The sequence below is a fragment of the Macaca fascicularis genome, chromosome 2, assembly GCF_037993035.2.
Source record: "Macaca fascicularis isolate 582-1 chromosome 2, T2T-MFA8v1.1".
Lineage (NCBI taxonomy): Eukaryota > Metazoa > Chordata > Mammalia > Primates > Cercopithecidae > Macaca > Macaca fascicularis.
This window is the reverse complement of record NC_088376.1, coordinates 115,731,377-115,753,784: the sequence shown is the minus strand read 5'-3', so window position 1 is coordinate 115,753,784 and position 22,408 is coordinate 115,731,377. Positions and strand designations below refer to the sequence as shown.

General features: G+C 40.0%; 1 protein-coding gene across 50 annotated transcripts in view; it reads left to right on the top strand.

Annotated features, from left to right (window-relative positions):
* The window catches only part of PBRM1 (polybromo 1), a 150,511-nt gene that overhangs the window by 37,480 nt on the left and 90,623 nt on the right, over positions 1-22,408 (top strand). For 48 of the 50 annotated variants that reach the window (XM_045386106.3, XM_065540698.2, XM_065540718.2 and 45 more), the window contains 7 exons: positions 145-243; positions 3,750-3,835; positions 5,217-5,312; positions 6,516-6,607; positions 14,296-14,509; positions 19,741-19,882; positions 21,739-21,836. In XM_045386106.3, coding sequence (XP_045242041.1) covers positions 145-243; positions 3,750-3,835; positions 5,217-5,312; positions 6,516-6,607; positions 14,296-14,509; positions 19,741-19,882; positions 21,739-21,836 — 827 coding nt within the window. The remainder of the gene's footprint in view (positions 1-144; positions 244-3,749; positions 3,836-5,216; positions 5,313-6,515; positions 6,608-14,295; positions 14,510-19,740; positions 19,883-21,738; positions 21,837-22,408) is intronic. The other 2 variants (XM_074032434.1, XM_074032433.1) reach the window with 1 other exon arrangement.

Here is a 22,408-nt window from a genome sequence, read left to right as displayed (position 1 = left end):
ACTTTACGTATTGTTCATATGTGTACTTTCCAATAAAGTCTTGGAATATGGTGACAATTTAGAAATATGTGGGGTTCTTTTTTTCAAGGTTGTACTGATTAACTCTCATTAAAAGGAACTGCTATATTTTGTTGTTTATTGTAGAATGGAAGCTACAAAAGTATTCATGCAATGGCCAAAGATATAGATCTCCTCGCAAAAAATGCCAAAACTTACAATGAGCCTGGCTCTCAAGTATTCAAGGTTAGTTTTGTTGTTGTTGTTGCTGTTTTCCTTGGTAATAGTAGCTAGTTTAAGGTCAATAATTTTTATATAACAACTTTATTGAGATATAATTCACATACCATGGACTTTACCCTTTGAAAGTATTTAATTTAGGCTGGGCGCAGTAGCTCACGCCTGTAATCCCAGCACTTTGGGAGGCCTAGGTGGGTGGATCACGAGGTCAGGTGTTCCAGAACAGCCTGGCCAACATAGTGAAACCCCATCTTTACTAAAAATACAAAAATTAGCCGGGCATGGTGGCGGGCTCCTATAATCCCAGCTAATCAGGAGGCTGAGGTAGGAGAATCGGTTGAATCCTGGAGGCAGAGGTTGCAGTGAGCTGAGATTGCGCCACTGCACTCCAGCCCAGGCGACGGAGCAAGACTCCGTCTCAAAAAAAAAAAAAAAAAAAAAAAGTATTTACTTTAATAGTTTTTATTATATTCATGGAGTTGGGCAGCCATCACCCCAGTCAATTAACAGTCGCCCTTTATGTCCCCCCAGTTTCTCCAGCCCTAAGCAACCTCAAATCTATTTTCAATTTCTGTGTTTGCCTATTGCCATTTCACACAAATGGAATCATAAAATATGTGATAGGGATTTTTTGCGACTAGATTCCTTCAGTTAGCGTAATGTTTTCAGGGTTTATCCATTTTGTAGCATGTGTCAGTACTGTGTTCTTTTTATTGCTGAATCATATTCTACTATGGGGATATACTGTATTTCATTTACCCATTCATCAGTTGATAGATATTTGGATAGTTTCTACTTATTGGCTATTATAAATAATGCTGTTGTGAATGTTCACATATAAATTTTTATGTGGATGTATAAATACTACATATATATACATATATATATATATATATATATTTTTTTTTTTTTTTTTTTTCTTTTGGATACATACCTAGGAATGGAATTGTGGGATCATGTGTGGTAACTGTCTATTTAGCTTTCTGAAGAACCACCAAACTGTTTTCCAAAGTATACCATTTTACATTCCCACCAGCGATATCCAGGTGTTGCCATTTCTCCACATCCTCACCAACACTTGTTTTCCATTTTTTGTTCTTATTATAGATATCCTAGGGAGTGTGCAGTGGTATGGCATTGTGGTTTTGACTTACATCTCCCTAATGATTAATGATGTTGAATATCTTTTTATTTTATTCTTTATTTTGATTTTTAGGTCATTCATATGTCTTTAAAGAAATGTCTGTTCAGATCATTTGCCGATTTTTTAATTGTATTACCTGTCTTTTTGTTGTTGAGTTGTAAGAGTTCTTTATATGGTCTGGATATTATACCCTTAACATGTAAATGGTTTGCAAATATTTTCTCCCATTCTCTTGTCTTTTCACTTTTGTGATTGTGTCTGTTGACACACAGAAGTTCTTCATTTTGAATTTCACTTTATCTATTTTTTTCTTTGGTTGCTGATGCTTAAGTGTCATATCAAATAAACCATTGCCTAATCCAAAATCACAAAGATTTACACCTATGTTTTCTTATAAGAATTTTATAGTTTAGCTCTTAATATACTTAGATCTTTGATCCAGTTTGAACTAATTTTTGTATATGTGAGGTACATGTAAGGTAGGAGTCCAAATTCATTCTTTGATATGACATATTATCCCAGCACCATATACTGAAAAGATTATTCTTTCCCCATTGAATTGTCTTGGCAACTTTGTTAGAAATCAGTTGATCATAGGTGTATGGGTTTATTTCTAGATTCTTTGTTCTTTTCCACTCACCTAAATTTCTGTCCTTACGGCAGACCTGGTTAGTTTTGAATCCATTTTTTAGTTAAATATTGACTTATTCCCTGCATTTAAACTTCATAAATATAAAAAGCAATCTGTATAGTGCAGTACATAGTGTGAAATGACTGTTTCATTGCTTTGCAAATTCCATCTCAGAAGTTTTATGGTTCTGTAATGAATAATTGCTTGTAGAAATTTATTAATCATGTATAATGAGGAATTTGCCAAAGGAGACTCAAAATCTTTTGGTAATAAAATCATTTAAATTTTCTGAATGCTGACTCAAATACTCAAAATTGCTGTTGGTAGTTAATGTTAACTTTTATTTTTCATCTTTTAAGAAATTCTGAGAGAAAATAAGGAAAGAACTATGAAGTCCTTGTATTCCTAGTTCCTAATAGGACATTTTAATAGTATACAGTACTAATTGTTGTTATAGTTAAGAATTTTACTTTAGGTCTAATTATTTTTTCTAACTTGAGTTTTAAAGAGAAGGGAAACTTAAGCAAGTACATTCATTCTAAACTTGTGTATATAATCTTTAATCTTAGAAGTGCATCTTTATTTTGACTTTTAGGTCAGCGTACACAAGTAGAGTTCCTTGTCCGTAGTCCCTCACTTTATCTGCGGTTTTGCTTTACTATGGTTCTGAGGTCAGAAAATATTAAATGGAAAATTCCAGAAATAAGCACTTCATAAGTTTAAATTGCACACCATTCTGAGTATTGTGATGAAATTCATGCCATCCATCTCTGTCCTATCCAGTCACACCTGGGACATGAATCGTTCCTTTGTTCAGCCTGTCCACACTGTGCACGCCACCTACCGTTAGTCACTAAGTAGCCATCTCAGTTATCAGATTGACTGTTGTGGTATCACAGTGCTTATGTTCAAATAACCTTATTGTACTTAATAATGGCCCCAAAGCACAGGAGTTGTGATGCTGGCAATTCAAGAAGTTTTAAAGTGCGCCCTTTAAATGAAAAGGTGAAAGTTCTTGACTTAAGAAAGGAAAAAAAAAAAAGGTACGCTGAGATTGCTAAGATCTACAGTAAGAACAAATCTCCCAGCTGGGCACTATGGTTTAGGCCTGTAATCCCAGCACTTTGAGAGGCCAAGGCGGGAGGATCACTTGAGGCTAGGGGTTTGAGACCAGCCTGGTCTACATAGCAAGACTCTGCCTCCACCAAAAAAAAAAAAGAAGAAGAAAAAAAGATGAATCTGCTGTTCATGAAATTGTAAAGAAGGAAAAAAAAAAGAAGTTTCTGCTAGTTTTATTGTTGCACCTCAGACTGCAAAAAGTTACAGCCACAGTGCATGAAAAGTGCTTAGTTAATATGGAAAAGGAATTAAATTTATGGATGGAAGACTTTGGTACTGTCCAAGGTTTCAGGCATCCACTGGGGGTCTTTGAATGTATCCTCCATGGACAATGGGGCATTACTGTATTATACCATTAGATCTTTGTCTAAATATTACTTGACTAATCAGGAAAGAACTAGGAGGCATTTTAACTTATACTTAATTAGTGACAACTTTATGAAGATAGATATTTTGGAAGCTTGTAGAAAGGTTGGAGGATGCAGCTTTGTGAGTATTGAATGGAAGTCTGCTCCAAGTGGAAAGAGTGCCATAGAAGGTGCCTAGTGCATGAGTTGAGGGCATTAAGCTGTCCTTTTATCTGTTCCTTTTTTAAACCAAGTAATTTTATCTTGACAGGATGCAAATTCAATTAAAAAAATATTTTATATGAAAAAGGCTGAAATTGAACATCATGAAATGGCTAAGTCAAGTCTTCGAATGAGGTAGGTTTAAGAAAATGTCTAGGCTGGGCGTGGTGGCTCATGCCTGTAATCCCAGCACTTTGGGAGACTGAGGTGGGCAGATCACGAGGTCAAGAGATAAAGACCATCCTGGCCAACATGGTGAAACCCCATCTCTACTAAAAATATAAAGATTAGCCAGGCATGGTGGCATATGCCTGTAGTCCCAGCTACTTGGGAGGCTGAGGCAGGAGAATTGCTTAAACCCGGGAAGTGGGGGTTACAGTGAGCTGAGACCGCACCACTGCACTCCAGCCTGGCGACAGAGCAAGACTCTGTCTCAAAAAAAAAAAAAGAAAAGAAAATGTCTAAAACCCTTATGCTTTTATATTTGCTGAATTTTCTAGGTAGTGAAATCAATAAAGACAAATACTGTATGTGTTGAATTTAAAGATGATACTTACAGTTAATATTACGATTCTAAAGATAGTAGTAACTCTTAGCCCCTTTGCTGCTGAAGGGCTTCATTTAAAAAGAAACATTTTTAAAAACGTTACATCACTATATACTTTGTACAAATATTATTAATTTGTACAAACATGAATATATATACACATATAATATGGTATACATTAATATTACACAGAATAGATAATAGTATAGCATTTATATATAATATTAATTGTATATATTCATATTTTCAGTAAGGCTATTTAGCCAGGTATCAGGAGATCCAGTCTCATCCTGGCTTTTCCTTGTACTAGGACTGTGACTTTTTTTTTTTTTTTTTTTTTGAGACAGAGTCTCACTCTGTTGCCCAAGGTGGAGTGCAGTGGCACAATCTCGGCCTGCTGCAACCTCCACCTCCCGGGTTCAAGCAATTCTTCTGCCTTAGCCTCCCGAGTAGCTGGGACTACAAGACACACGCCACCGTGCTTGGCTAATCTTTTTGTATTTTTAGTAGCGACGGGGTTTCACTATGTTGGCCAGGCTGGTCTTGAACTCCCAACCTCGTGATCCATCCACCTCGGTCTCGCGAAGTGCTGGGATTACAGGTGTGAGCTACCGCACCCAGCCAGGACTGTGATCTTGAACTAGTCTTAGTTCTAGGATTGCATTTCCCCCCACCTGAAATGGGAAGGTTGGGTGACGACTTTCAAAGCTTTCCTCTGGCCTTGACATTGTTTCAGTACTGGTCCTCTGGTCACTGCAGTGACCAAAAGCTCCCCTAAGACCAGCCATGGTCTGTTCTTCCCTGCAGAGTCCCCAGGGCCTGAAGCAGAATCTGCTGCATAGTAGAAGTTCAGAAGTATTTTAGCATTTCTATTTAGAAGAGAAGAAAATGGTTGTGTGTGTGTTTGTTTACCCAGCACTCTAATTTCAGCTACCAAGTTTCTAAGCTTTTTATCTTATCTCTGGATAGGACTCCATCCAATTTGGCTGCAGCCAGACTGACAGGTCCTTCACACAGTAAAGGCAGCCTTGGTGAAGAGAGAAATCCCACTAGCAAGTATTACCGGTGAGAAAAAGAGTGTTTAGTCTGAGAGTTGACCTGTGCTTTTAAAGATAGGCATACTAGTATTTGCCCAGTGGCTATCTTGAAGGAATATTTTTGGGTATAGTTTGGTTGTTACGAAAATCTGTTGTCAAATGTTTATTTAAAAGGTTGAGTTACTAGGGTGGGCGCGGTGGCCCTGTAATCCCAGCACTTTGGGTGGCTGAGGCGTGTGGATCACTTGAGGTCAGGTGTTCGAGACCAGTCTGGCCAACATGGTGAAACTCCATCTCTACTAAAAACTGCACAAATTAGCTGGGTGTGGTGGCGGGTGCCTGTAATCCCAGCTACTTGGGAGGCTGAGGCAGGAGAATCATTTGCTTGGGAGGTGGAGTTTGCAGTGAGCCGAGATGCCACAGCACTCCAGCCAGGGCAACAGAGGAAAACTCCATATCAAAAAAAAAAAAAAAAAAGATTGAATTACTAAAGTAGGCCTTACGCCACCTCTCAGATGATGCTTAAGCATTGTTGCTCAGGCAGTGTTTAATGTTAGCTACCAATAAAATGTGAGGTTAAATACTAATAGGTTTTTTAAATTCATAATATAATTTGGGTTTTTTTTTTTTGGTTTGTTTGTTTGGTTTTTGGGATTTTTTTTGAGACGAAGTTTTGCTGTCGTTGCCCAGGCTGGAGTGCAGTGGCACAATCTCTGCAACCTCTGCCTCCCAGATTCAAGTGATTCTCCTGCCTCAGCCTCCTGAATAGCTGGGATTATAGGAGCCTACTACCTCACCTGGCTAATTTTTTGTATTTTTAGTAGAGACGGGGTTTCACCATGTTGGCCAGGCTGGTCTCAAACTCCTGACCTCAGGTGATCCACCTGCCTCAGCCTCCCAAAGTGCTGGGATTACAGGCGTGAGCAACCATGCCCAACCTCATAATAGAATTTGTATTGTAAAATATGAACGTCTTAGAATTATCAGCAACTGTGACTGAGTCCTTATTTTCCACTCCCTCTTTTCTAAGAGGAAAAAATAGTTTTCTTGGCTGAGATTGATTTTGAGAACCATTAAGTACAGAGATAAACTAAGGAGGCAATTGAATAGAAATTATTTTTCTTTTATCTTAACACTTTGTTAACAGTTCCTGTTCCCTGTTAAGTAACCTAATTATTATAACATCCTTCCTTGTCTTCTAATTGCTTTTTTTTTTTTTTTTTTTTTGTAGCAATAAAAGAGCAGTACAAGGAGGTCGTTTATCAGCAATTACAATGGCACTTCAGTATGGCTCAGAAAGTGAAGAAGATGCTGCTTTAGCTGGTAGGCATTAGGTTTGACTAGTGAAATGCCTTCTTAGTGGATCCTTCTGGCTCAATGAAATTGCAGTGATTTTGTTCTGGCCTAGAGTTTGCTGGTTTGAGATTTTGTTGTATTTGATTGTACTCTGGTTGTCAGACTTACCAAAAGGTTAATGCTTTGTCTTGTCTTAAAATTTGTATTTCGGTAAATAATACTTTAGCAAAAATAATTGATAACTTTTAGCAGATCCCGGTTTAAAACCTGTAATGATAAATAGTGAGTACTAGTAAAAGCATCAGAAAATCTCAGAAATCCACATTCATCTTAGATTTTCAGGCTTTAGCTTATATTTTCAGTATGCTCTAATTTCTTCTCAGCTTGTCTTTCTCTTAAGTTTGGTATATTATTTTCCCCTTTACTATAGATGTTTTATGTGTAAAGATAAAATTTGTTTCATTAACTTATTCTGGTATATCCTTTTCTTTTTTTTGAGACGGAGTCTCACTCTGTTGCCCAGGCTGGAGTGCAGTGGCATGACCTTAGCTCACTGCAATGTCCGCCTCCCGGGTTCAAGCAGTTCTTCTGCCTCAGCCTCCTGAGTAGCCGGGGCTAGAGACATGTGCCACCACGCCTGGCTAATTTTTGTGTTTTAAATAGAGACTGGGTTTTACTATATTGGCTAAGCTGGTCTTGAACTCCTGCCCTTGTGATCCGCCTGCCTCGGCCTCCCAGCGTGCTGGGATTACACCACGCCTGGCCTCAATTTTATTATTGAATGTTACACAACAGACTTCTACAGTTGTATCTTGTTTTTAACTAAATCTCCTATAGAAATTTCATAATCACTATAGACTATTATGTATAATTTTACTTTTTTGAAGCATTGATCTACAGAATTAAGTATTTCTTTATTTAAATTGTGCCTGGTCTTATCAGAAATTGAAAAAATATTATCTTGTTGTTAGCATTCTTTTTTGCTGATTATAAAAGTGACACACGACCGGGAACAGTGGCTCATACTTGTGATCTCAGCACTTTGGGAGGCTGAGGTGGGTGGATCACTTGAGGTCAGGAGTTCAAGACCAGCCTGGCCAACATGGTGAAACCCTGTCTCTACTAAAAATACAAAAATTGGCTGGGCATGGTGGTGCGCCCCTGTAGTCTCAGCTACTCTGAAGGCTTAAGAGATTCACTTGAACCGAGGAAATGGAGGCTGCAGTGAACTGAGGAAGTGGAGGCTGCAATGAGCCGAGATCACACCACTGTACTCCAGCCTGGGCAACAGAGGCACTCTGTTTACAATACAACTCTGTCTCGGGAAAAAAAAAAAAAGGTTATATGGCTGGTTACAAGAGACACATCAAATATAAAAACATAAGAAAGTTGAATCTAGAAGGATGGATAAGGCCAGGTGTGGTGGCTCACACCCATAATCCCAGCACTTTGGGAGGCCTAGGTAGGAGGATTGCTTGAGCCCGGAAGTTCAAGAACAACCTGGGCAACATGGCAAAACGCTGTCTCTACAAAAAATACAAAATTTATTCAGGCGTGTTGGTGCATGCCTGTAGTCCCAGCTACTTGGGAAGCTGAGATGGGAGGATCCTGAGCCCAGGGAGGTCGAGGCTGAAGTGATCACACCACTCCACTCCAGCCTGGGCAACAGAGTGAGACCCTGTCTCAGAAAATAAATCAATAAAAAATAAAAATAATAAAATTGGGCTTTTGTCTTGAAAAAAAGAAAAGGGTGGCTGAAAGATATACCAGGTAAATAATAACCAGAGTAGCTACACTGACTTTTGATAAGATGGACTTTCAAATAGAGATCATTACACAGATAAAAAGGATTACCTAATGATGATAGAAGGTTAATTTCGTCAGCAAATTAAATTGTAGAAGAGCTCAAAATATGTAAAACAAGCAGATGAAACTTTACAGAGAAATTTAAAACACTTCCCTTAGTCTGGGAGCCCTCTTCTCTCAAGAGCTTAACAGAAAATCAATGAAGATAAAGATTTGAACACACTTCTTCATGTAAGTATTTGTTTCCTATTGCTGCTGACACTGTGCCACAAACTTAGTGGCTTAAAACAACGCAGGCTGGTGCACTGGCTCACGCCTGTTATGCCAGCACTTTTAGAGGCTGAGGCAGGAGCGTCAGTTGAGTCCAGAAGTTTGAGACCAGCCTGCTCAACATAGAAACACCCTGCCTCTACAAAAAAAATTTTTTTTTTTTGAGACGGAGTCTCGCTCTGTCGCCCAGGCTGGAGTGCAGTGGCCGGATCTCACCTCACTGCAAGCTCTGCCTCCTAGGTTTACACCATTCTCCTGCCTCAGCCTCCTGAGTAGCTGGGACTACAGGCGCCCGCCACCTCGCCCGGCTAGTTTTTTGTATTTTTTAGTAGAGACAGGGTTTCACCATGTTAGCCAGGATGGTCTCGATCTTCTGACCTCGTGATCCGCCCATCTCGGCCTCCCAAAGTGCTGGGATTACAGGCTTGAGCCACCGCGCCTGGCCAAAAAAATTTTTTTTTTTTTTAAGACAGGGTCTCCCTCTGTCACCCAGGCTGGAGCAGTGATGTGATCTTGGCTCCCTGCAACCTCTACCTCTGGGCTCAAGCAATCCTCCCACCTCGGCCTCGCTAGTAGCTGGGACCACAGGTACTTGCCTCCACACCTGGCTAATTCTACCAGAAAAATTTAAAAATTAGCCATGTGTAGCTACTCCAGAGGCTGAGATGAGAGGATCACTTGAGCCTGGGAGGTTGAGGTGGCTGCATTGAGTCGTGATCCCACCACTGCACTCCAGCTGTGTCTCCAAAAAAATGAAAAGAAAGGAAACCTATAACAGGAAAGATCAATAAAGTCAAAAGTTATTCTGTTAAAAGCCTTAATGAAATAAACAAGTCTGAGGTGAGATTATCAAGAAGGCATAAATAAACAATATTGGCGGGGAGGAGAGCATACAGAGTTTTAAAAAAGACTGTGTGAATAAGGCTGGGCTTGATGGCTCACACCTGTAATTCCAGCACTTTTGGAGCCTGAGGTGGGGGGATCATTTGAGATTGGTTGGGAGTTTCAAGACCAGCCTGGCCAACATGGAGAAACTTTCCCCGTCTCTATTACAAATGCAGAATTAGCTGGGCGTGGTGGCACATGCCTGTAATCCTAGCTACTTGGGAGGCTGAGGCAGGAGAATCACCTGAACCCAGGAGGTGGAAGTTGCTGTCAGCCGAGATTGTGTCATTGCACTTCATCCTGGGCAACAAGAGCAAAACTTTGTCCCCCCTCAAAAAAAAAAAAAAAAAAAAAAAGGTAAAAGGTGTGAATACAGTTATGAAGATATATTTAAAAATTTAGATGAACAGATTTCTAGAAAATAAGTGCCTAAAACGGATTCAAGGATAAAAAGGCTGACTCACACCTATAATGCCAACATTTTGGAAGGCAGAGGCAGGAGGGTCACTTGAGTCCAGGAGTTCAAGACCAGCCTGGGCAACATAGCGAGACCTCACCTCTACAAAAAGAAAAAGAAAAATTAGCTGGGTGTGGTGTGGTGCATGTCTGTAGTCTTACCTACTTGGTAGGCTAAGGCAGGAGGATTGCCTGAACCCACGAGTTCAAGTTTGCCATAAGCTATGATTATGCCACTACACTCTAGCCTTGGCAACAGAGTGAGACTTTGTCTCTTAAAGAGAGAATATGAGGTCAGGAATTTGAGACCAGCCTGACCAATATGGTGAAACCCCGTCTCTACTCAAAACAGAAAAATTAGCCAGACGTGGTGGTGCACGCCTGTAATCCCAGCTACTCGGGAGGCTGAGGCAGGAGAATTGCTTGAACCCAGGAGGTGGAGGTTGCGGTGAGATGAGATCATGCCATTGCACCCCAGCCTTGGTGACAGAGCGAGACTTCGTCTCAAAAAAAAAAAAAAAAAAAGAATAAAATACAATCTTCCCAGTAGAAAACACCAGGCCAAACATTTAAGGAATAGAATTTTAAATAAACTCATGCAGAGAATAGAAAAAGAGCTCCGCAGTTCATTCTGTGACTCTAACATAACCTGTGAATCTAATATAACCTAGATATCAAAGCCGAACAAAATATAAGCACATTGTCTAGCAGTGTGTATAAAAGATAGTATATAATGACATAGTTGGGTTTAGGATTAGAAAATATAAAAAAAAGTAATATTTACCACAGTAACAAATTATAAGAGTAAAATCATGATTTGCTCAGCAGATGCATTGATAACTGTTTCAGTTCCCATTCAAGATAAAAATTATTTGCTAACTAGTAAGAGAGGGGGATATTGACAGAGTATCTCCTTTTTTTTTCTCTTGAGACGGAGTTTCGCTGTTGTTGCCCAGGCTGGAGTGCAATGGCGTGATCTCTGCTCACTGCAGCCTCCGCCTCCCGGGTTCAAGTGATTCTCCTGCCTCAGCCTCCGAGTAGCTGGGATTATAGGTGCCTGTCACCACACCCGGCTAATTTTTTTTTTTTTTTTTTTTTTGTATTTTTAGTAGAGACATGGTTTCGCCATGTTGGCCAGGCTGATCTCGAACTCCTGGCCTCAAATGATCTGCCTGCCTCGGCCTACCAAAGTACTGGGATTACAAGCATGAACTACTGTGCCCAGCCTCCTTTTTTCTTGAGACTGGGTCTCACTGTGTCACCCAGGCTGGAGTGCAGTGGCGTGATCTCAGCTCACTGCAACCTCCACCCCCCAAGCTCAAGCAGTCTTCCCACATCAGCCTCTGGTGTAGCTGGGACCACAGGCACGTGCCGCCACATCCAGCAAATTTTTTATATTTGTGGTAGAGATGAGGTTTCATCATTTTGCCCATACTGGCCTCAAACTCCTGAGCCCAGGCTGTCTACCCACCTCCACCTCTCAAATTGTCGGGATTACAGATGTAAGCCACTGTGCCCACCAAGGGTATCTCCATTTTTAATGGAGAAAAGGTAACAGCATTTCCCTTACCAACAGAAACAAGGTAATACTGTTACCTTTGTTAGTCACAGTACTAGCCAGCCTACAGTGACAGCAATGAAGGTGTAAGAATCAGAAAAAATGTATAAGGATTACAGTTGACAGTTTTTTTAAAAGATGCCACTTACAGTAGCAACAAAATATATATCTAGGTGTCATTCCAACTGCAGGCTCTTTAGGGGAGAGATCAGAGGTAGTAGAGTCAGAAAAGACTAGTTTCAAATTCTTACCTGCTTCTAGCTCCATGACTCTGGTTCCTAATCCCCTTCAACTGCTTTTATGTGGTGAGTGAACTTGTGCAAGTAATTAAACTCATATGCTCAGTTTTCCCATTTGAAAAAGAAATGATACCCATCTTGTGTGGTGGTTTTAGGATTACCTGAGGCTGGTACTTATCAAGCTCTTAACACATAATTGGCCGGGCTTGGTGGCTCATGCCTATAATCCCAGCACTTTGGGAGGCTGAGACGGGCAGATCACGAGGTCAGGAGATCGAGACCATCCTGGCTAACACAGTGAAACCCCGTCTCTACTAAAAAATGCAAAAAATTAGCTGGGCGTGGTGGCGGGCGCCTGTAGTCCCAGCTAATTGGGAGGCTGAGGCAGGAGAATGGCCTGAACCCAGGAGGCGGAGCTTTCAGTGAGCCGAGATCGCGCCACTGCATTCCAGCCTGGGCAACAGAGCGAGACTCTGTCTCAAACAAACAAAAAAAAAAACCACATAATTAAATTTTTTTTTTTTTTTTGAGGCAGAGTCTCACTCTGTTGCCCAGGCAGGATTACAAGCGTGAGTCACTGGAGTGCAGTGACGTGATCCCTGCTTACTACAATCTCCATCTTCCAGTTTCAAGTGATTCTCCTGCCTCAGCCTCCCGAGTAGCTGGGATTACAGTCACCTGCCACCACACCCGGCTAATTTTTTATATTTTTAGTAGAGACGAGGTTTCACCATGTTGTCCAGGCTGGTCTTGAACTACTGGCCTCATGATTTGCCCACCTTGGCCTCCCAAAGTGCTGGGATTACAGGCGTGAGTTACCACGCCTAGCCTAAATTCTTAATAAATGATTATTGTTCTTACCTGGGAGTACATAGCAACTATATGTTTATTCTGATCCATCAAGAAAAATTTAAATTATGGTTCTTATACACTGTTTAGGAGTTTGGGGAAATGAGCAACATATTTTTTATTTTTATAAAACGAATTACGTTTTGTTTGCTTTGGTGTTTTTATGATTTCCTTCTACCTAAAAATTCCCTCAGCAAGGGAATACTCCTCAGGGATGTTTTAAATCAGTGGGCAAAGTCACAGAGACTTAAGGCTAAATTATGTCTGATAGAATCAGCCCAATCTAGGCCGGGTGCAGTGGCTCATGCCTGTAATCCCAGCACTTTGGGAGGCCGAGGTGGGTGGATCACAAGGTCAGGAGGTCGAGACCATCCTGGCTAACATGGTGAAACCCCATCTCTACTAAAAATACAAAAAAAATAAATAAATTAGCCTAGCATAGTGGCACACACCTGTAGTCCCAGCTACTCGGGAGGCTGAGACAGGAGAATCATTTGAACTCAGAAGGCAGAAGTTGCAGTGAGCCGAGATCACGCCACTGCACTCCAGCCTGGTGACAGAGTAAGACCCCTATCTCAAAAAAAATAAGTAAGTGAATAAATAAATAAATAAAAAAGAATCAGCCCAATCTAAATTTATACTATCCTAAACTTCATGTTACTGTTTTAATTCTGGGATCTCTGAATGGTTACTTGCTCCTTTTGGCCAGGTATAGCAGACAGTCTCTGAAGAAAGCACATTTCAAAAAGAAACTGTTTTGCAACCTTTAAAACTAGTGTACTTTTACTATTTAATATTCTATTTCTATGTAATATTTCTCTAAACTTGCAATTATGTTAAGCATTTTTAGCCTTATCTTTAATAAACATTAGAGAGTTTTTTTGTGTGTGTTTGTTTTTTAGACAGAATCTTGCTCTGTCACCCAGGCTAGAGTATAGTGGTGTGATCTCTGCTCACTGCAACCTCTGCCTCCTGGGTTCAAGCAATTCTCCTGCCTCAGCCTCCTGAGTAGCTGGGATTACAAGCGCATGCCACCATGCCCAGCTAATTTTTGTATTTTTAGTAGAGACGGGGTTCACCGTGTTGGCCAGGCTGGTCTTGAACTCCTGACCTTGTGATTCACCCTCCTTGGCCTCTCAAAGTGCTGAGATTACAGGCGTGAGCCATCACGCCCAAGCCTTAGAGACTTTTTTTTTTTTTTAAGTAATTATTTCCTTTATCTTAGAATTTTTTTTTAAAAGGGCCAGACGTGGCGGCTCACACCTGTAATCCCAGCACTTTAGGAGGCTGAGGCTGGCAGATCGCCTGAGCTCAGGAGCTTGAGACCAGCCTGGGCAACATGACGAAACCTCATCTCTACTGAAAAATCCAAAAATTAGCTGGGTGTGGTAGTGTGCGCCTGTCGTCTTAGCTACTCGGGAGACTGATCTGGGAGAATTGCTTGAGTCCCAGAGGCAGAGGCTGCAGTGAGCCAAGATCGTGCCCTTGCACTCCAGCCTGGGTGACAAAGCCAGACCCTATCTCAAAAATAATAGTAATAATAATTTTCAAATGTATTTAGTTCAGTCTGGAAGGTTGTTAAATGAGCTTTAAAGTGTGGTTCTTTCTTCATCTCATTCTTCCCTTTATAAATACTTTTTTTGTCTTTCCAGCTGCACGTTATGAAGAGGGAGAGTCAGAAGCAGAAAGCATCACTTCCTTTATGGATGTTTCAAATCCTTTTTATCAGCTTTATGACACAGTTAGGAGTTGTCGGAATAACCAAGGGCAGCTAATAGCTGAACCTTTTTTCCATTTGCCTTCAAAGAAAAAATACCCTGATTATTACCAGCAAATTAAAATGCCTATATCACTACAACAGATCCGGTAAGATGTCTTCTGCATTATTCAGTATAATTTTATTTTGTTGTGGTTGAGCCTGCACATAATGTATTCCTTCCTAAAATGGATAAGGATATTAAAGGCAAAAATAGTGTTGTTGTTTTTTTCTCTTTAACCTCAAATTTTAATTGTTCATTACCTTTTTTTTTTTGAAGACAGAGTCTCACTCTGTCGCCAGACTGGAGTGCAGTGGCACGATCTCGGCTCACTGCAACCTCCACCTCCTGGGTTCAGGTGATTCTCTTGCCTCAGCCTCCTGAGTAGCTGGGACTACAGGCGCACACCACCATGCCAAGTTAATTTTTGTATTTTTATTTGAGACTGGATTTCACCACTTTGACCAGGATGGTCTCGATCTCCTGACCTCATGATCTACCCACCTCGGCCTCCCAAAGTGCTAGGATTACAGGCGTGAGCCTCTGCACCCGGCCTTAACTGTTCATTATCTTATAACTGAACAAAGTACAAAAATCTTTCAGCCTACATCTTTTATTAATATTTTAATTATGACAGTCTGTATTTAAGTTCTGTATCTGTAGTTGAAACCCCAGGATAAGCATAGTCAGTTCCTGGAGAATTCATTAACTGAAACCATACCAGAAAGATGATTCATCTTGTTCTCTTTTTCTGTTTAGAAAATGTTAAAGTGATCATTGGGCTACCAGACAGAATACTTAAATCACAATACTATCATTAAAAATAGTAGGATGTCTCAACCACAAAAAAACAACCCAATTCAGAAATGGGCAAAGGACTTGAGTGGACCTTTCTCCAGAGAAAATATACAACTGGCTAATAAGCACATGAAAAGATGCTCAGCATCACTAGTTATTAGGGAAATGCAGTTCAAAACTGTTGTGTGACACCGCTTCACACTCATTAGGATGGTTACTTTAAAAAAATTATTATTATTATTATGGTTACTTTAAAAAATTATTATTATTATTATTATTATTGGTGTGTATGAGGAGAAATTGGAACCTCTGTGCAGATAGTGGGAATGCAAAATGGTATAGACACTGTGGAAAACAGTGTGGCAGTTCCTCAAAAAATTAAACATAGAATTACCATATGATTAAGAAATTCCATTTTGCATATGTACCCCAAAGAAATGAAAGCAGGGTCTCAAAGAGGGATTTGTAAACCTATGTTCACAGCAGCAGCATTCACAATAGCTAAAATTTCTGTTTCTGTAAAAAGCAGAACAGGTGACCATTCCCAAAGAATCATAAAAATTCAAAACATTCAAAGGAATAAATATCTTTAAGAAAAGTTAACCAAAAATCTTAAGTTGGAATCAAATGAATGTGTTCAAAATCACTTGGTTTGCCTTCCATCTTTTAATCAATCTCTGTGAATTTTGATATTACCTGTACCTTCCAAGCTCCTTTCTTACGTTATAAATTTTCGAAGATATTTATTGTTTTCAGGAAATCAATAAAAATTCTTAGACTTTTTGGTATAAAGAACAGAAAAATGGCCGGGCGCGGTGGCTCAAGCCTGTAATCCCAGCACTTTGGGAGGCCGAGACGGGCGGATCACAAGGTCAGGAGATTGAAACCATCCTGGCTAACACGGTGAAACCCCGTCTCTACTAAAAAATACAAAAAAAAAAACTAGCCGGGCGAGGTGGCAGGCGCCTGTAGTCCCAGCTACTCGGGAGGCTGAGGCAGGAGAATGGCGTAAACCCGGGAGGTGGAGCTTGTAGTGAGCCGAGATCCGGCCACTGCACTCCAGCCTGGGCGACAGAGCGAGACTCCGTCTCAAAAAAAAAAAAAAAAAAAGAACAGAAAAACAGTTTAATTGGTTCCGCTGTGCCGCCTTGTTTATTTAAATTAAAAATAAACTAAAAAATATCAAAAGTTGGCCAGGGGAGGTGGCTCACATCTGGAATCCCAGCACTTTGGGAGGCTGACACGGGAGGATCGCTTGAACATGGGAGATGGAGGTTGCAGTGAGCCAAGATCATGCCACTGCACTCCAGCTTGGGTAACAGAGTAAGACCCTGTCTCAACAAAAAGGAAGAAGTAATATTATAAAATATGATGCTTTATAGCAAAATACCCAGATAGAGTCAAGAAGCAGATAAAACTACCTTAGCTAAGTAACAGTAAGTTGGCTTCACGGCAGATAATTAAGCTTCCAAATAGTAGGGATTAAAATTCTTGTGCTTGCTGGATTCTAGGAAATAAGGCTGGCTAGCAAAGTATGTTTCATGCTTTTGCATTTGTAACTTTTGTTTTCACCATTTGATCAGTAAGATTATATATATATATATATATATATATATATATATATATTTATTTTTTTTTTTTTTAAATAGAGATAGGGTTTTGCCATGTTGCCCAGGCTGGCCTCAAACTCCTGAGCTCAAACGGTCTGCCCGCCTTGACCTCCCAAAGTGCTGGGATTACAGGCATGAGTCACCACGCCTGGCCTTGATCAGTAGGATTTACGGTCCTTTTATTTAATCCAGACTTTGGAGGTCCTGTATACAAGTAGGATACAGAAAATTAGTTTATTTGGTCTTATTAAAATAACATGGAAATTAAGACTGACATTCATTAGGGAAATAGCCTAGAAATATGTCTTTTATATTCTTTGCCTTGAGAAAAGGTAGTGATAGTCTTGCAGATGTTAAGTTGTTCCCTGTTCAAATTTATGAACAATTTTTGTTCTTGGTTTCCTTTCTCCTTCATTCTTTTTTTTTTTTTAATTATTTAAATAGTCTTATTACAGTAGCTTAGTTCGAAAGTAGATAAATTCTTAGCCAGCTCAGTCCCCTGCCAAGTTGAAATTTTCTAATATAAACTTTGCTTTAAGTCAGTAGTATCTCCCCTCCGCTTTCTAATTTATGACAATTGTGTGGCACACAGGGGAGAGTAAGGAATAGGGAAGTTATTGAAGCCCAGCACACTAAAGTTCTGAAGGGTCAACTATTATGTCTGATATTGCTGCCTTCCGAGGATTGTGAGCCAGTGGTGCCTGACAGGAGCCTTACTGTGCCTACGATCCCTTCCATTGTGGTCTGCAGAGCAACAGGGAAGTCTAGGGACAGTGCTATTCAACAGAACTTTCTGCAATGATGAAAATGTTTATTGTCAATATTCCAGTGTGATAGACAGTAGTCACATGTGGCTATTGAGCACTTGAAATGTGGCTAGTGCAATTAAGGAATTAGATTTTAAGTTTTATTTAATTTTAATTTAAATAGCCACACATGGCTAGTGGCTACTATATTGTACAGTGTACCCCTAGGAAGATCTATTGGCAGAAGGAAGATAGTTGAGTTTCCCCAAAAGCAACAAAAATGGAAGAGTAAGCAAGAACTAGATAGTGTGTACTCCATATGCTACCTTCTGCTGTACTGGGATTTGTCCCCCTATTTTTTTTTTCTTTTTCCTCCCCTACTACCCTTGATTAATAGTAATCTGATAAATATCTGCAGGTTTATTATTCGTTGTCATTTGCAAGTTTGGGTTTTCTGTCTATTTGAGGGTGTTGAGAACATCTAGCACTCCACCCTTTGAGTTGACGGGAATAAGTCTGAGGCTGTAATTTGAACTCTAGGTGCTAGCTACACAACCTGGTACTGAGAGCTGAATTTGTTCTTAGTTGTTATTTGCTTCATCACAGAGATGTTCTCTAATATTCATCTGTTGGAGCACAACACAGAATCTGAATATGATTTTGGTAAATTTTAAATAAAACTTGACATGCAGATGCCATTCTATTTTTTTTTTTTTTTTTTTTTTGCTTTGTTTTTTTTTTTTGGAGACGGAATCTGGCTCTGTTGCCCAGGCTGGAGCACAGTGGCGTGATCTCTCCTCACTGCAAGCTCTGCCTCCCAGGTTCACGCCATTCTCCTGCCTCAGCCTCCAGAGTAGCTGGGACTACAGGCGCCTGCCACAACACATGGCTAATTTTTTGTATTTTTAGTAGAGACGGGGTTCCACCGTGTTAGCCAGGATGATCTCCATCTCCTGACCTCGTGATCCGCCTGCCTTGGCCTCCCAAAGTGCTGGGATTACAGGCGTGAGCCACCGCGCCCGTCTGTGCAGATGCCATTCTAAAAGAAAATGTATTTATTCTGTGAAGCTGTTTATACATGTTATTGTTAACTATCTTTGTGATTTTGGTGGTTAACATGCGAATGCTACAGTCAAAAGATTTAAAGTCTGTCCTGTCTAAATCCATATAGTGTTACAGCAAATAGTGACTCTACTTTGTACAAAGTACATAAGGGCTTTATGATAGTAGATACAATAATAATGATTGTGTTCAAGGGAGATACTTGAAATCTTAAGACTTTTAAGTAAAAATCCCAACTTTTTTTTTTTTTTTTTTTTTTGAGACGGAGTCTTGCTCTGTTGCCCAGGAGTGCAGTGGCCAGATCTCAGCTCACTGCAAGCTCCGCCTCCCGGGTTTACGCCATTCTCCTGCCTCAGCCTCCCGAGTAGCTGGGACTACAGGCGCCCGCCACCTCGCCCGGCTAGTTTTTTGTATTTTTTAGTAGAGACGGGGTTTCACCATGTTAGCCAAGATGGTCTCGATCTCCTGACCTCGTGATCCGCCCGTCCTTGCCTCCCAAAGTGCTGGGATTACAGGCTTGAGCCACCGCGCCTGGCCAAAAATCCCAACTTTAAGCTGTTATTTGTTATGTGTTTATATTGGAAGAGTAGAAGTGAATGGACTCTGACATATCTGTCTCTCTTTTACCATCGTAAGACCACTCTTTATTGTTTATAAATATTTTGCACTGTCAGTACTGTCTCTTTAACTCTTAAGAACTAGAATGGTCTTTTGTTTTCAGAAAGGGGTAGATCACAGTGATTCTTCATTGAGGTCACTTAAAACCTCCCTATTTTTCGTACCTTCATAAGGTTCACTTATTAACTATTATCAGGATTTTTCCATTAGGGTTTTTTCCAAGTAGAATATTTGGTTTGTAATTGACCACTTTACTAGGTCCTCTTATTATTTCTTACAGTGTTTTAGTTTATTCTTTTGGATTTTCAAGTAAACTGTCGTATTATCTTAATGTAATGGTGCTTTTGCCTCCTTACTTTGTATCTCAAAATTCATTTTAAGTTCCTAATCAGTATTACCAGTGAAGATACCATCTAGTGCTTTTAAGATTTTGCATTGGACTTTCAGGAAGAATGTTTCATAATTTTCATGACAGAAAATTCTAACAATGTCTTTGTCTTTCACAGAACAAAACTGAAGAATCAAGAATATGAAACTTTAGATCATTTGGAGTGTGATCTGAATTTGATGTTTGAAAATGCCAAACGCTATAATGTGCCCAATTCAGCCATCTACAAGCGAGTTCTAAAATTGCAGCAAGTTATGCAGGTTTGATTTGTTGTTTTTGCTGAGTTTGTTGTATATATGATTAAAATAATTTTGCATGTTTTGAGTGTGTTCTAGTAAGATGTGTGATCCCCCCCACCCTTAGCAGTAATATTACATCATTTGGCTGGGTGCGGTGGCTCACATCTGTAATCCCAGCACTTTGGGAGGCCAAGTTGGAAGAATCACTTGAGCTCAGGAGTTCAAGACCAGCCTGGGCAGCATAACGAGACCCCATCTCTACAAAAACTGCAAAAATTAGCCAGTCCTGATGGCACATGCCTGTAGTCCCAGCTACTCAGGAGGCTGCGGTGGGAAGATTTCTTGAGCCTGGGAGGTGGAGGTTGCAGTGAGCCGAGATTGTGCCACTGCACTCCAGCTTGGGTAACCGAGTGAGACCCTGTCTCAAACAAACAAACAAAATATATATATATATATACACACACACACACATATAGAGAGAGTTTATATGTTATACTTACGTATTATAATATGTATTTATTATGTATTTCATCCACAAGTACTGCTGAATATTTTTTTGGAGTTGTCATGGCTATATAGAGGAGAAATAATAGTTGAGATGGGGTTAGCTTTCTGATTGGAGGAAGCAGGGATTGGTGCCTGTACAGTAGTTTTGGGATTCTCATGAAGTCACCCACCAATCACAGATGATATTCCATCATTTAGATTTTATTCCTGTGGTTCTAGACTTTGTTAAGGTAGGACTGATTCTATGAGAAAGGACATCTGAAAGCAAATTAATCTTTGTATATTGTCTGTAAATTTATCAGATCCTTTCTGAGAACCCTTGGAAGGATGTCTCAGGTCATGGTTCATCTACAGATTTTGAGATGAAAAGGTAGATATGAAATACAAATTGGGTCTATCTGACAGTTTTTGGTAGAATCTTTCTGGAAAGGCAAATCTCTGAACAAGGAAGCAACAAAGGCAATTTTAGATCACCCATAGAATCTTCATTTTATATGATTAACACTGAACCTTAGTGCTAAGAGTTTCAGGTGTTACCTTTTTGGTACTCTGTACATTCCCTAAGCCTGCTGTGCTTGGACTTTCAGCTCTGTTTGGCAGAAGGCCTTTAAAAATGCATGTGTTGAAAAGTAGATCTTCTTTCACTTCTTGCGTTAAACTTTATTCTTAGCCACACTGCCCCTTAGAAGTCAGAAGTACTGGCCGGGCGCGGTGGCTCACGCCTGTAATCCCAGCACTTTGGGAGGCCGAGGCGGGTGGATCACGAGACGTCAGGAGTTCGAGATCAGCCTGGCCAACATGATGAAACCCCGTCTCTACAAAAAATACAAAAATTAGCCCAGCGGTAGTGGCGTGTGTCTGTTATCCCAGCTACTCTGGAGGCTGAGGCATGAGGATTGCTTGAACCCGGGAAATGGAGGTTGTGGTGAGTGGGGATGGTGCCACTGCACTCCAACCTGGCGACAAAGCGAGACTCCGTCTAAAAACAAAAACAAAAACAAACAAAAAAAAGAAGTCAGAAGTACCAAAGGCCCTCTTTGAGTTGGTTTTGCTTAAATAGGACCAGAGCAGGATGCTTCTACAACTTGCCTCGGTGCTTTTAACCAGTTAGCACCCATTATAGTCATAAATGCTTTGGCTGGTATTGACTCCTCAACCCTGTAGATCTGTTTTTTAGCCTACTCTTTTTGTCATGCAGGCTTTTGTTAAAATTAGTTATTGAAAATGTTTAGTGACTCTTTCATTTTGTACATCCTGCATGTGATTGTATTTTTCTGAGTGAATCCGATATGTCTAGCTCTTTAACATTCATATATTCAGAGGAGTGTTTGGCAGCGTGAGCTCGACTCCTGACATCTGCTCTGTTTTAGGCAAAGAAGAAAGAGCTTGCCAGGAGAGACGATATTGAGGACGGAGACAGCATGATCTCTTCAGCCACCTCTGATACCGGTAGTGCCAAAAGAAAAAGGTATATATTCTTCTTATAGCTGGGGACATCTCAGTTACTATTTATTTTGATTTAGATAGGTGAAGAAAATATATATTTTTTTAAACTATCAAGTTGTAAGCTTTAAATATATGGTAATGTGTTGTCTTTTAAAATTCATTTGCAATTGGATGGTTAGTTTTTTTTTGTAAAAGTGCCATGTTACTTTTAGATGACCCAGATGAAAATGACTACTACATATGTAGCTTGGCAAAACGTGTTATTCTTTTTGCCGTCTAGGTTTTTTTTTTTTTTTTAAGAATGCCACTTAAATCTAACTTGGGTAATTTCTACATGGTGAATTACAAAGATGCAATTTGAATTAGGAAAGGTAAGCAGAAATTTGATACTACCACTGCAGTGACGTAAGCCATTGGTCCTACCCTTTGTTTGTCCTTGTTCACCTCATCTTTATTTGCCATTATAAGAATGTCAGATTATAAAATAACAAATCATAACTTCTTATAGCTCATAAAATGTTGAGCTAGATTTTTGGGTTTTTTTCCTATCTAACCTTTCTCTCAAGTTCCCTAAACTTTTCTCCTCACGGGTTT